Source organism: Bufo bufo, chromosome 1 (genome assembly GCF_905171765.1).
Source record: "Bufo bufo chromosome 1, aBufBuf1.1, whole genome shotgun sequence".
In the NCBI taxonomy this organism is placed as follows: Eukaryota; Metazoa; Chordata; class Amphibia; order Anura; family Bufonidae; genus Bufo; species Bufo bufo.
In genome coordinates, this window is record NC_053389.1 from 196,177,561 (window position 1) to 196,191,175 (window position 13,615).

General features: G+C 45.1%; 1 protein-coding gene across 1 annotated transcript in view; it reads left to right on the top strand.

Annotated features, from left to right (window-relative positions):
* The first annotated feature begins 233 nt into the window (after positions 1–233).
* The window catches only part of SHANK1 (SH3 and multiple ankyrin repeat domains 1), a 553,037-nt gene continuing 539,655 nt past the window's right edge, over positions 234–13,615 (top strand). The window contains exon 1 of the mRNA XM_040430330.1: positions 234–503. Coding sequence (XP_040286264.1) covers positions 234–503 — 270 coding nt within the window. The remainder of the gene's footprint in view (positions 504–13,615) is intronic.

The window sequence follows — 13,615 nt, forward strand, 5'->3', positions numbered from 1 at the left end:
GTGTTTTTTTGCTTTACCACCTCTTTTGGCTGGTCATACAATATACAGTAATGTATATTACTCAACAGGGGGCAATAATGAGCAGTAGAGAAAGCACCTCTCCTAGGATAAAAAAAATGTGAAATCTGGCAGATATGATGACAGTACAATTCTGTAATGAATCAATAATATGTTCTTTCTTTTTTCTCCCTTAGCTGGCCCTGTAATGCTGCCTTGGTTCCGCCTTCCTGACAATGCCCCAGAGCCCTGTATCAAGCGAGGAGGAGAGGAGGAGCATCTCCGAATATCCTGGGGGAGAGTCGGACTCGGACAGCTCCAGAGAGGTCATGGTCCCTGGAGGGAAAAACAATCCCAGTTCTGCCACCAGCAATACTAGCCCTAACCCTCTTTCAGCATCCTCAGTAGCAGCAAGGAGAATAAAGGAGAGATCCATGTCTGTTCCTGACGATTCCAATTTCAGTATGATGGTCTTTCGCATTGGTATCCCTGACCTACATCAAACAGTAAGGACTGGGTGCAAATGGGAATGGCATGGAAACATACTATTACAGTCATGACTTGTTTTTATTTTTTGATTGTAGATTTTTCTATTCTGTTCTCTGTACATGCTTACAGGGGCGGCCATCTTGCCTGAGCTCCTAACAGCATTTAGAGATATGCTTTACAGCAGCCACATGGACCATAAGAACCTATAGTCTGGAGATAACTTATTGACATGGGGTTTGTTGTGGGCATGCTCTGTGACCTCTGCAGATATCATTGTGCAGGGATGGGTGGCTGAACTGTGACCATTACCAGTTGTGAATGGTTAACCCTGTGTTGTCTTTACAGAGGTGTTTTCTTCCATAATAATAATAATAATAATGACCATGAGCACCTGTAGTGTGGAGATAACTCATTGACAGGGTGAGTGTTGTAGGCACAGGGTTTTTCCAGGAAACGATGTGTGAATCCACGTAGGCTCATCATCAATAAGATCTACTAGGTAGGTCTCTCTAGTACCCAGGTGGGCTAGTGCAACTCGAGTTGTAGGCCTACAATTGGAACAATTTTGATCTTGAACCAAATTCTGATGTCTACAGTCACTATTTATCCATCATATTGCAACAAAAGCCTGACCTTTATATTAGCTGATTTAATCATTCATAAGATATGCTAAAGCTTTGTTTGCTGCAAATCTACTATTCCAGTTTTCCTGTTCCATAATGTTTCTCTTTTACATAATTTATACCTGAGACTATTTCTAGATATACTCTGCTGTGCTGTCACTCTAAAGAGTGATTTATTCTAAAATTTATTCAATATGACCAGCTAAGACAGGGAACGGCATGGCATACTACTGCCAAGATGCTTCTCCTTCACAGCTTAATATCAATTAGTCAGTGAATTGGAGGGGCCCATCTTTAAAACAAGGCTCCTGCTGTGAAAATGCAATCAGAATTAGAGCTAACAACTAATCGCATATCTATAGAGTGCAGAAGTTGCAATCATAACCAGGACCATAGACCCCCTACTACTGCAGCAGGCCCAGGAGAGGAGAGCAGAGGAGAGAATAGGAGTGATAGTAGCAGAAATGGTGATTGAAGTTGACACTTTCCTGGGCCTGGGAAGGGGGTACCTTTCTTAATTTCACGACACACCCTGATCTTGGGATTTCTTCTGCCTGATGGTGGTTCGGGGAACCCTTGATGGTGATGAATTGTGAGGTGCAAGGAAGGTTTCTCTGCAGTGTTGGAGGAGGCAATAATGAGATAGTTTTGCAGTAGAATAGTTCTTTTCTGAATATTCAAGTTAAAGCACATTGGCTACAGTTCTCAGCATGCATAGAATGGCAGATGTTACAGAAGTGCATGTTACACAGATTTATAGGTTACAAGGCTGCACAGGTATCTAATAGGACAAGTTGTCTCCTTAAAGCAATTCTCCTCACACTGCATTTCTCTAGCTGAATCTTGCACAATCATCCAGAAATAGGCGTTGAACACTTTCTCTTGTACAATGCAACCACAGGGCGGACCACAACGTCTGACAATGCTCTGCATCTTTTGTATAGGTTGCCATACTCGCAGTTAAAGTTACTTCAATTTTCCTCAGCAGGAGATGGCATATTGGGCATATCCAGATTATGCGTTTTGTAAATGTATCCAGGGCCTTTACAATACTAGCCAGTGTTTGCTGTGGAGTGTAGAAGGATTTGCTTAACAGTTTATCTCCACAGGGCTTCTACTTGCACCTCCTTGTAACACTTTAATGCTTTTCAAGTCTATAAAGTTCTTGTTCTGGCCTTGATTTGGCTGGCACCTAATCCAGCTTTCTCTCAGCTCTGTCACTTAGCATGTGCTCCCCCCTCTGTCTAGATTCACCCCAAATTAGTCAAACTCATTCTCTATATATAGGAAGGGTGACAACAGACCCATCTAGTGGTGGATATAAATATGGCCTATTAACCCCTTGCGTGTAATTAGTACAATAAATGCATATAACATACAAAGGTACATTTTTGAACCCCTTTTGCAGTGCAGTGTACCACTGCATTATATAGAGATGCTGAAGTATATATCCTTTGTTAGTGGGTAATATGCAGGCATAATAACATACCTTTCCCACTTGCCTTTGTGTTATTGAATTAGTTGATATATAATTTGTAACGGATCTCCTGGCACCCCGACTGGGTACCTCCGTTGATGGATGCTCCTAGTGCTTCCCGAGGACTCCAAGCACTCCACTCGACACCGTAACCACCACAGGAACCAGGAACAGGAACAGCTCTTACAAGAGCTAGTAGTTATAGCCAGGGGAGTATAGCAAATCTTCAGCATATAGCAATCCCCAGTGTCGATCAGTTACCCAAACACCAGCCTCAACATGATGAAGGGTAAAACAGGAACTCTTTATTGAACACACAAGCATTGACTTATATACACATTTGCCAACAAGGGTACCACCCCCGTGGACCTGGTTGGGAACTGAAGACATAACATAGCAGCCAATCCTTACAATTTAAACACAAAAACTATACATTCAACAAACACAATGTCTGTGACGCAATTAACAAACACAATGGCATTGCCTGTGACACACTCAATAACAGAATAGGCATTGTCTTTGACGCAATCAACAAAATACAATTACCAAAACACAATGGGCTCTGCTTGTGATACAATTACCAAACATAATGGGCTACCTTAATAACTCACAGGCAGAAAACACAGAAAACACCTCAAAACCCCACATATCCTCATAATTTATATATCCATGCATAGCTCTGATCTGGGTGAACAGCATATCCAAAAATCACCCAGATCCGAGCAGGGGTTCCCGAATTCCATGGAAGTCACATTTGGCCGACCACAAGCATGGCTTTCCTGCCCAAAACAGTTCCACAGATTTAGGCTGTGCGGCAGGTCTACCTTCTCCTTCAAAGTTAGTATATGGGCCATAATTCTGAGGCAAGAGGCTGGCAAACATACCCCTCCAAAACCCAGTGTGAGGTTATTTTCGCCACATAATTATACAGGATGATGCTACTAGATATGATGGTACATAGCATTAAAAAGTTTGGCTGAGGTCTAAACATAACAATTACACAGGGTCCCAGGAACGTCAAGGTACACCTTTGACAGGATCTACCTGCAAAGGAGATCAGGTTAAAAGAGAGGCAGCTCCCCTGGTGCTGTCAACAGAATACAGGTGTAATTGTTGGTAATATGTATTGACATCTTATAATAGCCGATTTCCTATATCAAACCAAAGAATACAGAGACCATAGAAGGACAAGTTTGGCTGATGGTGTTGGAGAGTCAAGTAGAGCTTAAGTTTCTTGCTTTTCCTTATGGAATCAAGGACTATGTGATATAGGTTTGGACACTTTATAACTATGCATGGTGTCCCATGGTGTCTGTAGACATAGCATAGCACCCTAGTGCCATATCAACATATTCTCAATCAAGTCCAACATTCTAGTGGGCCGAAGGTCAGACAAAATAAGACCCTATGATGACAGGAACCTAAAGGTCCTGCTGAAGACCTTTGGAGCATTTGTAACCATTAGAGGATTTAGGATCTATGATTATATGTGTGCAGTGACAACAAAGATTATTGTGCAAGCATATGTTTTGATGGAGTTTGGACCTCAGAATCATATTGTCAGGTGGTCTTAAGGAAAATAAGCCCCATTCTGCTTTTGAATAAGAGAAATATGAGGGTCATTTACTATCAGATAAATGCCAGTTTTCTGGCGAATATCTGTTGCAGATTGCGGCTCAAAGGTTATTTGTGCTGCAATCTGTACCTTTTCCCCACTCACGCTAGGTCTAAAAAAGGGGGCGTGGAGTTGGCAGAGAAGGGGATGGGCCAGCAGACCAGTCTCAATTAACATTTTCTACGCCTAAAAAATGGTCTAAAATCTAGAGGCCGACGGCGCTTCATAACGTCGGCAGATCTACCACCAGCGCAGGGGTGAATAAGACCGGCGTCTAAAACGACAATCCTATTAAATGACCGCCCATGTGTTCTTATATACCGTATTATTAGACTTCTGTAACTAAAGCCCAACAAAGAAAGTAATCTGCAAGTAGACATATCCATTGCTAAGCCTCTTGGACCCTGTTTTGCTTTGACTTACAATTGTGTCAGAACCATGGAGAGCTGGAGGATATCCTGTTGTTCCTGCCCATCCTTGACCTTGAGCCATTGAGTCTGTAAAGGGGGAATATTAATCACCAATATTTATGCAAATATCGATAATTAATATTCATAAATAGGAGGAGTCTAGTGATAACTCCGCCTATTTATGCCTTTATATAACAATAACAATATTTTCACTATGCCTTACACTGATCGCTACACTAGCTGCATGCGCCTTACTAACTAACTATCGCCAATAACTACACGTTACACAGATACTTACAAATATAACGGTATTTATTAACAATACACTACGCAATACACTAACAATACAGCACTAAATATACAATCCTAAACTACACTACACATTCCCAATTCCACCCATCAACTAACTATACAGTTCACACATACAATATTAACAGCCCACCCATCTAGTTCTATACTATACCTATGGGGTACGCCAAGAGTTAACGGTGGCCTTACAGGGGTGTAAGCCGACCACAAACACAAAGGGTTAACAATGGGGATAATATCAGAACTGTACAGCAATGCAGGGGCTAAATACCCTGCAAGTGTACAGTGAGGGGGGAGGGGGGGTGGCAGGGTTTAAGCAGGGGTTACCACCAGGGGTTATTCAGGGTAGGGAAAGGGTATATCAGGGGTTTCAGGGGCAAGGGTAGCCAGGGTGAACAGTAGGCAGGGACCAGGGTCCATCAGGGCACAGGGACCAGGGTAACTACCAGGGGTAATGCCTGGCAGGGAAAGGGTTAATCGTTGGTGGGATAGGGGTTGAATCAGGGCCCAAGGTGCACATCAGGGAAATATAGGGATATGTGAGGGGTAGGTAGGGGCTACACAGGTATACTTAGGCCTTATCCAGGTGGTCATCATGAAGCTGCTCTCTCCCATGCGTCTCTGAAACTAGTCTGGTTGCAAGAGGCCGCACCTCTGCTCTGTTTGGGGCTTTATAGCCCAAAACCAGCCCCCCTCCTCCTTCCTCAGGGATGTGACATCATAGTGTCACTGTGACGTATGCCTGCCTACAATCCCCAGAGTCCTCCCCCCCCTAGTCCCAAAAATGCTGGGAGTAGGGGCATGGAGTTTTAGCCATGGGCAGAGGTGTGGAAAAACAGGTTCTTGATGTCTCTGGTTAGAAAGTCCCCCACAAACGGTGCCAAAGAGTCTGATTGCTTTGGGCCTGAACAAAAGGGGACTAGATGCTAATCAGCTGTTATCCTACAGGCTATCAGCACAAGTTTTTCTCTAAACAACTCTGTTGATAAGAGTTGGAATTGCATATATCACATCTATAAACACATACACATACAAAACTGGGGGTATGAATGGGCAGCAATAAGCCCACATACATACTGTCATGCTGACATAAGTGTATATACATAGACACGTGTGCAAATACATACACACATATCTATATATACACACACCCTCGCATATATCTGGGGCATCACATACAGGGGACATGCATATGTCCCCACTTGCCATACAGGGCCAATATATACATGGTCATACAGGAAATATATACTAACTATAAGGGGACACATATAAGGGGGCACATATATATATATACTAATATAAGGGGGATTATAAGGGGGCACAGCTTCCAGGGACCACATATTTCCCACAGGGGCCACCATGAGCCCCTGGGGATCACCATGGGCAGACGTGCGCAGATGCTGGGCACATCTGCGCACATCACCCCATGATGCGGTGGTTAATGTATGCATATATATACCATACATGCCCGCACGTGTTTGCAGGCATGCATGGATATATATGCATACGTCTCAACCCTTCCTCAACAGAGTCGTTTGAGAATAGTCATATGGCTACTCCTAAACTGTTCATATTTCTTTATATCATTGCCTGATATCCATTCTACATCATCTGTCTCGCTCTATGAGCTCACTGTGGGAAGCCATTAGACTGCCAAATGCTTTACCATATACTGTATAATGGCCTTAAAGTCTTGCTTACTATGTTCTTTGTTACGAAGGTGAAAGCTATGAAAGTGAAATAATGTGACAACCACAAATCTTTCACCTTATACAGATTCCTGTCCTATTTCTTCATGCAATGCTGTATTAAATAAACTAAAGTTTGCTTAATATCACATTTTTTTAAGGGTGGACTGTTCATGTGGGATAACCAATATAGCGTTGTCTTCAATTCTCAATCTCTAACTCTTCCTCAATTTCCATCCTTACAGTATGTTATTGTGAGGTCTCCAAGGGTGTCATTACCTGAAAGTTATGATTAATCTCTTACTCAGCACAAACAAAATCAAATAAACACATCTCCCTTCGGCCCCGGAGTCAACCTCTCATTAAATCCTGCACTTTACTGTACTTGAAGTACAACGGGGAGTGATCACAAGGTACTTTAAGAAGTGGCGGTGGAAACTTTGTTAGGTTTTTAAATTTTGCTACAGGCACTGAACAATTTCTTTCATCAGCAGAGCATTTTAGCTGAATTGGACAAATTATCAGGCTTTGGATATGGAACGAAAATTCCATCAAGCCTCTGAATATAGAAACTCATACTGTACCACTATGGCACTTCATGCACAAGCTGCTTTATTAAGATATTAAGTTAATTATTATAGACAGATCTAAAGTTTGCCCAGCACTTTACTGCAATGTAGAGTGATAAGAATAGTCTAGCATTAAGACTAGGGACATACGGATGTGTCCTCTGTTACCTGTCCTAGTTTTTTAACCCCGTAACGCATAATGCTGTACAAGTATGGCATTATGTGCAGTGAATTGTATGGCGTGGGTTGCTGTGCTTAGCCCATATGGGGTTCTGGACTTTGATGCAGGTCTGCTACCTCTAGAAGTAGTCTCTGTTCAGAGGCCACTGACCAAAGAGACACGGGGACAGGCAGGAGTGGGGTCAGTGGACAATCCAAGATCAGAACCTATAACTCAGACACCTTCCCATAAGGGAAGGCAATCTACTGTATATTCCCCAGGGAATTCTACTATTGGATGGAGAAAGATTAGCCTATGTACACACTGGCCCTTAAGAGCCAGGGGGAGTGCATGTGGCAGGAAGAAAACAGGGAATGCCTCTAGTAGAAGACAACGTGGAGCAGTGAGAGGGTTAAGTACTCCAGAAGAGATGAGAGAGCAGATGCCGGTAGCATACAGCCGACATCATAGACATGTGTCCTTTCTTACCTTTTGTCTTGACTCAAGATATACTGAGAAGAGGGGCATAAGATGACCAGCCTTGGAAAAAAATGTTTGCATTACTCCGTAGAGTGGTGCGACTAACACCAAAGTAATTTATATTTCTAACTGGGTCACCTTGTGCTACTCTTTTCTGGATATCTCAAGCCAAGAGGAAAGGCAAGAAAGGACTTATCTGTACACTGTACATTGGAACAAGCCCCATCTCTACTGATCAGCACTCTTGATTGTTGATTAATTTAAACCTGACTGAGTGTATACCTTGTGGGGATTCGCTCTGGTAGTTAGGATTAGCGGGTGCAGCACAGAGGCAAAGTGCAAGTTCTTGGTTCAAAACATCAGTGTTTATTCACACGTGAAAGCAAAACAAAAACGCAAGTTTGGTGATCGTTCACACGCATGAAAAGATCATATACAAAACAGTCACCTTTTCTCCTGGGTGTTACTTCACACCCTGTTTGAAGTTCTGTTTAGTCAAGTCCACAGGCAGGCGTTAGGTGGCCTGTTTGCCCACACAGGGGTCTGAGCCCTCCAGCCCGGCTAAAGCCGCGGATCCCAACACAGCCCTCAGATCACAGCACACAGACCTCCTGAGCTCCACTGTCAGACGGAGGTAATCCTCCCCACCTGGCAGTGCTGGCTGTTTTTTATGCCTGGCAAATCCCGGCCTGGAACATGGGGAGTAGTCACCCACCCAGCACTTTGACTACTCCCAGTAAGAGCCATCCCGGATCAGCTATTACAGCCATACTAAGTATCAAGGTGTCAAACAGCAACTGCTGCTGACACATAAAAACCGGCTCTTACTCCACCGAGGCCAGGAACCTCGGTGACACGTACCTATCATCCACAATGATTCCTTGTACCTTCTTACAACCTACTTAACACAAATGCAGCGTACTCAAGTTAGGGTTAATAGTGTTCCTGGGTGTTGTAGTGCAATCATGACACTAACCTGAGACGGCTGACTCTCTGCAAGGGCAGGTGATGATAGGAAATGTTCGTGACGCCAGTGCCAATTAAACGGTGGCACGCCGTTTGCTGATAGCAGGAATAATTGAGGAACCACGTGATGTTAAAGCAGAACTCAAACTTTAGTAGTCATCATATAGGGACAATAACGGAAACGCAGTTCCTTTGCAGACAGTTGATTTTCAGTACAGTTGATGCAGGCAATATATGTATAGCAAGGTGACTTCAGAGTGTTAAACACAGGACTTGTAGTACAGGCAGCTTGCACTCTATTCCTGACTGATCCTGGAACATATAAACTCTTCTCCAAGGCCCAATGCCCTAGCTCTGGCGTATATCCTTGGTTTTATCTTTATCAAGTACCTCCTCTGTTGTCTTGAGTACCTCTTGCTTTTCTGAGCTTGCCTCTGTCTCTCTCTCTGCTTCCTCAGCCTCTAGAAACTTCTGAACTCAGGTGTTCCTGCTTCTGCATAGATGAACTCAGGAGGGGAACCTTCTCTTTGAATCTGGAACCCGGTTACAGGGACTGCAATACCCTCTCCTGGTCTGCAGGCTTCCGGCCTGGACTTGACTCTGACATAGTCTAAACTCCAACTGCTGTAGACTGGCTTTAGACTAGACTGACTTTCCTTTCCCTGACTGGGCCTTATATAAACTAGGGCTCCCTAGCTCCCTCTAGTGACTAAGAGCTGGAATGACACCCCTAGCAGGCCTGTACATGCAAGTTTCACAGTAACAGGGGAATACATAGCATTACATTACATGACATTTTATAAAGATGACATATACCAACTTCCCCATAAATAAGGGGGGACGACGGCACACCAAGTGACCCTTTTGTAGTGACGGGCATTACAGTCCCCGTACACTACATACCCCACTGCTTTAAGCTGAGTACGACCTCGTACTCCATCAGGGCTCGCCCAACTGGAATCTCTACCTGAAACAGAAAAAAGAGACATGCAGGCATACATATATGTAATTCATCTGCATTTACATTCATATCAGGTCCAATTGGCAAAGATGAAGGGTGGTGACAAGGGGCGTCGTTCTCTTCTCCTCAGGATAGTGAATGGAACTGGGGCGCTGACCTGGCACAGCGTAACATTATAACCAGGATAGTCCATGACAATGAATAAGTCCATAATAGAACAGCAAAATAGATAAAACAGTATAAAAGTTCTTGGAGGCTCAAAGAACAAACATGAGTCCGTTCCCAGGTTACTTTCCTATTAAATCACAGAGGCTCTCATGCGGTGGAGTCCATCTCTGGGCACATTTCCTTTTAAAAGAGCAAAAATCTCAGAGGCTCAGGTTCTTTTGAGTCTGTCTCCGGGCACGGTTCCTTAGTATCAAGTTGCACAATAAAATTGTAGAATATAAAACAAGTGCTGTAATACCCCTGATCAACCTGAAAAGGGGGTTAAGGGTAAAAGGTGCAACTCAGGAACAGGCACAACTTGGCGTGGGATAGCAAAAGCAGGCAGGAGATCCTGGAAACAAACTTGGCTTTGTTGACCTTGTGATTTCAGTGGTTAACACCTACCACTGAGCCGTGGATGAACTGGCAGCAGCAACAAACGACCAGGAAACATAGGACTCCTGTCCTGGAAGGGTTAATAACATCATTCTTTGGTGAAATAAATCAAAGGCCTAGCAGGCTGATTCACAGGGGTATATCGTCATTACCCGGCTCTGCTGGCAAATACGGCCTGTAGTAGTCCTCTACAGGAGGATGGGCCCACATAACGGTGTTAGGGGGCAGCTGCAAGGTAAAGGGGCCCCTAATAGGTATTGGCCCCATGGGCCTAGGGGTAAACCCTTGGGTGGACCGTACTGGTCCCGGCATGATAATTGTGGGATGTAAGACAGTTGGTACCGCCGCCGCAAGCGGTCCGGTGGGCTCGGTGCAGCAACTCACAGGAATAACGGGTCTTCCTTGGGGCCTTGACGGAGCAACATTAGCAGATGGTGGTTTACGAGTGGTGACAGGCACCCTTACCTCGTCCTTCTTTGGCGGCGTCTGGATCCTGGCGGTCGCGATCTTGCGCAGCTCCCGCAACTTCTGCTCCAGCCGGACAATCTGTTCACCGATGCTCCCCGTGTCAGAGTCGCTGTCATCTGCTGGCGCCGCCGGCGCAGGTACAGTCAACGATGGCGCGGACTCGGCCTCTGCAGGTTCTGATGATGCATCGGGTCTCCGACCCCTCCGGATGTTCTCAAAGGTATTGCGAAGTCCTTTTAAGTTTTCCATATCTTGTATGGTCTTCTCCCGACGAGGCAGCTCGGGGGAAGGATAGGGGCTCACCCATTTTTCCAACACGGTTGGCTGCCAGAAGACGTTAGGCCCAATGAAGGAGCTCCGCTCCTGGAAGGCGTGATGCGCCGGCTCTGGAGAGCGTTCCGGTTCCCGCTCGCAGCCAGAGTAGTCTTCTTCTTCTGCCTCCCAGTCCTCAGGTTCTCGCTTGGGACGGGTCACAGCAGTCGCATAAGGGCCTCTCAGGCTCTCGGCAGGGGTGAACTCCACTTCCTCTCCCTCGCGGAGGCTGTGCTGATAAGAAGGGAGGTAGTCTCTCTTGACAGATCTTCTGTTAACATATAGATCTCTGCCAGTCAGGTAATCTTGTATGAACCCGTAGCCACGGGTTTTGTCAAAGGACACCACCAACCCCTTTCTCCTTTCCAGGCGGGGTTGGGTGTTGGTGTGTCGTTCATGGATAGTCTTGGTCAATTCCTCATAATAGATTTTGGTCTTTGTATTCCGCTTTATAGCGGCCTCCCGGATCTCTGCCATTAGTGAAGACCACTTGAAAGAGGGTTGAAAGAAGTCTCTCCAGGAGCCATAGCAGGGCTCCGGTTCTTTCTCCCGTGGCGGGCAGGCGGGTTTCTCCGGTCCCGGAGAGTAGGCCGGTGGAGCCTCCTCTGGCTCTACACCAATATCATTCATTTTTGGGATCTCAGGCGCGGACGTTGCAGCAAAGCTCTGTTCACTCTCCAACATGCTCGATCCTTCTCTGGAGAGCGATAGGGCGGCGCCAATAAGATCAGCCAGCTCCTCCCATTGCACTGGGAGGCCGCCCCCCAGGTATTCCAGTATATGGAAGGCGGAGTCCATGCTAGCCGACATGCAAATGTTCAGATAAGCAGTGGCGCCTGACCTTGAACTCCTTCCCGCTATTTCCTCAGAAAGGCGCCAATTTTTCCCGCCTTTTCGGGATGAAGATGACGCAGCAGCTATTTCAGTAGCCTCAGCGGCCATCTTTGGATATAAACGCTGTCTATTCACTGACAGCAAGCAGGATGATGAAAAGTCCACAAAACCACACTCCGATGTGGCGATTTCTTTCCTCTTGATAGCGCAACACTGTACAGCGCTTTTTGGAGGTTTTTGGCACACTTTGGGTAGGATTTTCAGTCCACAAAGTCCACTTTAAATAAACAGGCAATTTGTCACTTTGGTCACAGGGCAACTGTATAAGGCACAAAGTTCACGCTTCTTGCACTATAAAGCGTGCGTATCCTGTTCGTGACGCCAAAAGAGAGGTGCAGCGTACTCAAGTTAGGGTTAATAGTGTTCCTGGGTGTTGTAGTGCAATCATGACACTAACCTGAGACGGCTGACTCTCTGCAAGGGCAGGTGATGATAGGAAATGTTCGTGACACCAGTGCCAATTAAACGGTGGCACGCCGTTTGCTGATAGCAGGAATAATTGAGGAACCACGTGATGTTAAAGCAGAACTCAAACTTTAGTAGTCATCATATAGGGACAATAACGGAAACGCAGTTCCTTTGCAGACAGTTGATTTTCGGTACAGTTGATGCAGGCAATATATGTATAGCAAGGTGACTTCAGAGTGTTAAACACAGGACTTGTAGTACAGGCAGCTTGCACTCTATTCCTGACTGATCCTGGAACATATAAACTCTTCTCCAAGGCCCAATGCCCTAGCTCTGGCGTATATCCTTGGTTTTATCTTTATCAAGTACCTCCTCTGTTGTCTTGAGTACCTCTTGCTTTTCTGAGCTTGCCTCTGTCTCTCTCTCTGCTTCCTCAGCCTCTAGAAACTTCTGAACTCAGGTGTTCCTGCTTCTGCATAGATGAACTCAGGAGGGGAACCTTCTCTTTGAATCTGGAACCCGGTTACAGGGACTGCAATACCCTCTCCTGGTCTGCAGGCTTCCGGCCTGGACTTGACTCTGACATAGTCTAAACTCCAACTGCTGTAGACTGGCTTTAGACTAGACTGACTTTCCTTTCCCTGACTGGGCCTTATATAAACTAGGGCTCCCTAGCTCCCTCTAGTGACTAAGAGCTGGAATGACACCCCTAGCAGGCCTGTACATGCAAGTTTCACAGTAACAGGGGAATACATAGCATTACATTACATGACATTTTATAAAGATGACATATACCAACTTCCCCATAAATAAGGGGGGACGACGGCACACCAAGTGACCCTTTTGTAGTGACGGGCATTACAGTCCCCGTACACTACACAAACATCTTGAGTTTTGACAGCCTACGGCCAGAAACTGGCTCAAACACAAACAGAGGCTGGTGCAGCTAATATCAAGTATTATATCTCACCCTGTGTGCTTTATTCACATCATTGCTGCTCAGTAATATAGTAATGTCCTATATGGTGCTTCTGAGTGATCCTATTTGAGGAAGTGACTCTAGAGGAAAGAATAATAATTATATTCATATAGCGCCAAAATATTCTGCAACATTATATGATCAGGGGGTTCAAGTACAAACAGAGTAGTAAATAGAGAATACAAATGTGATCGCACTCTATATCCA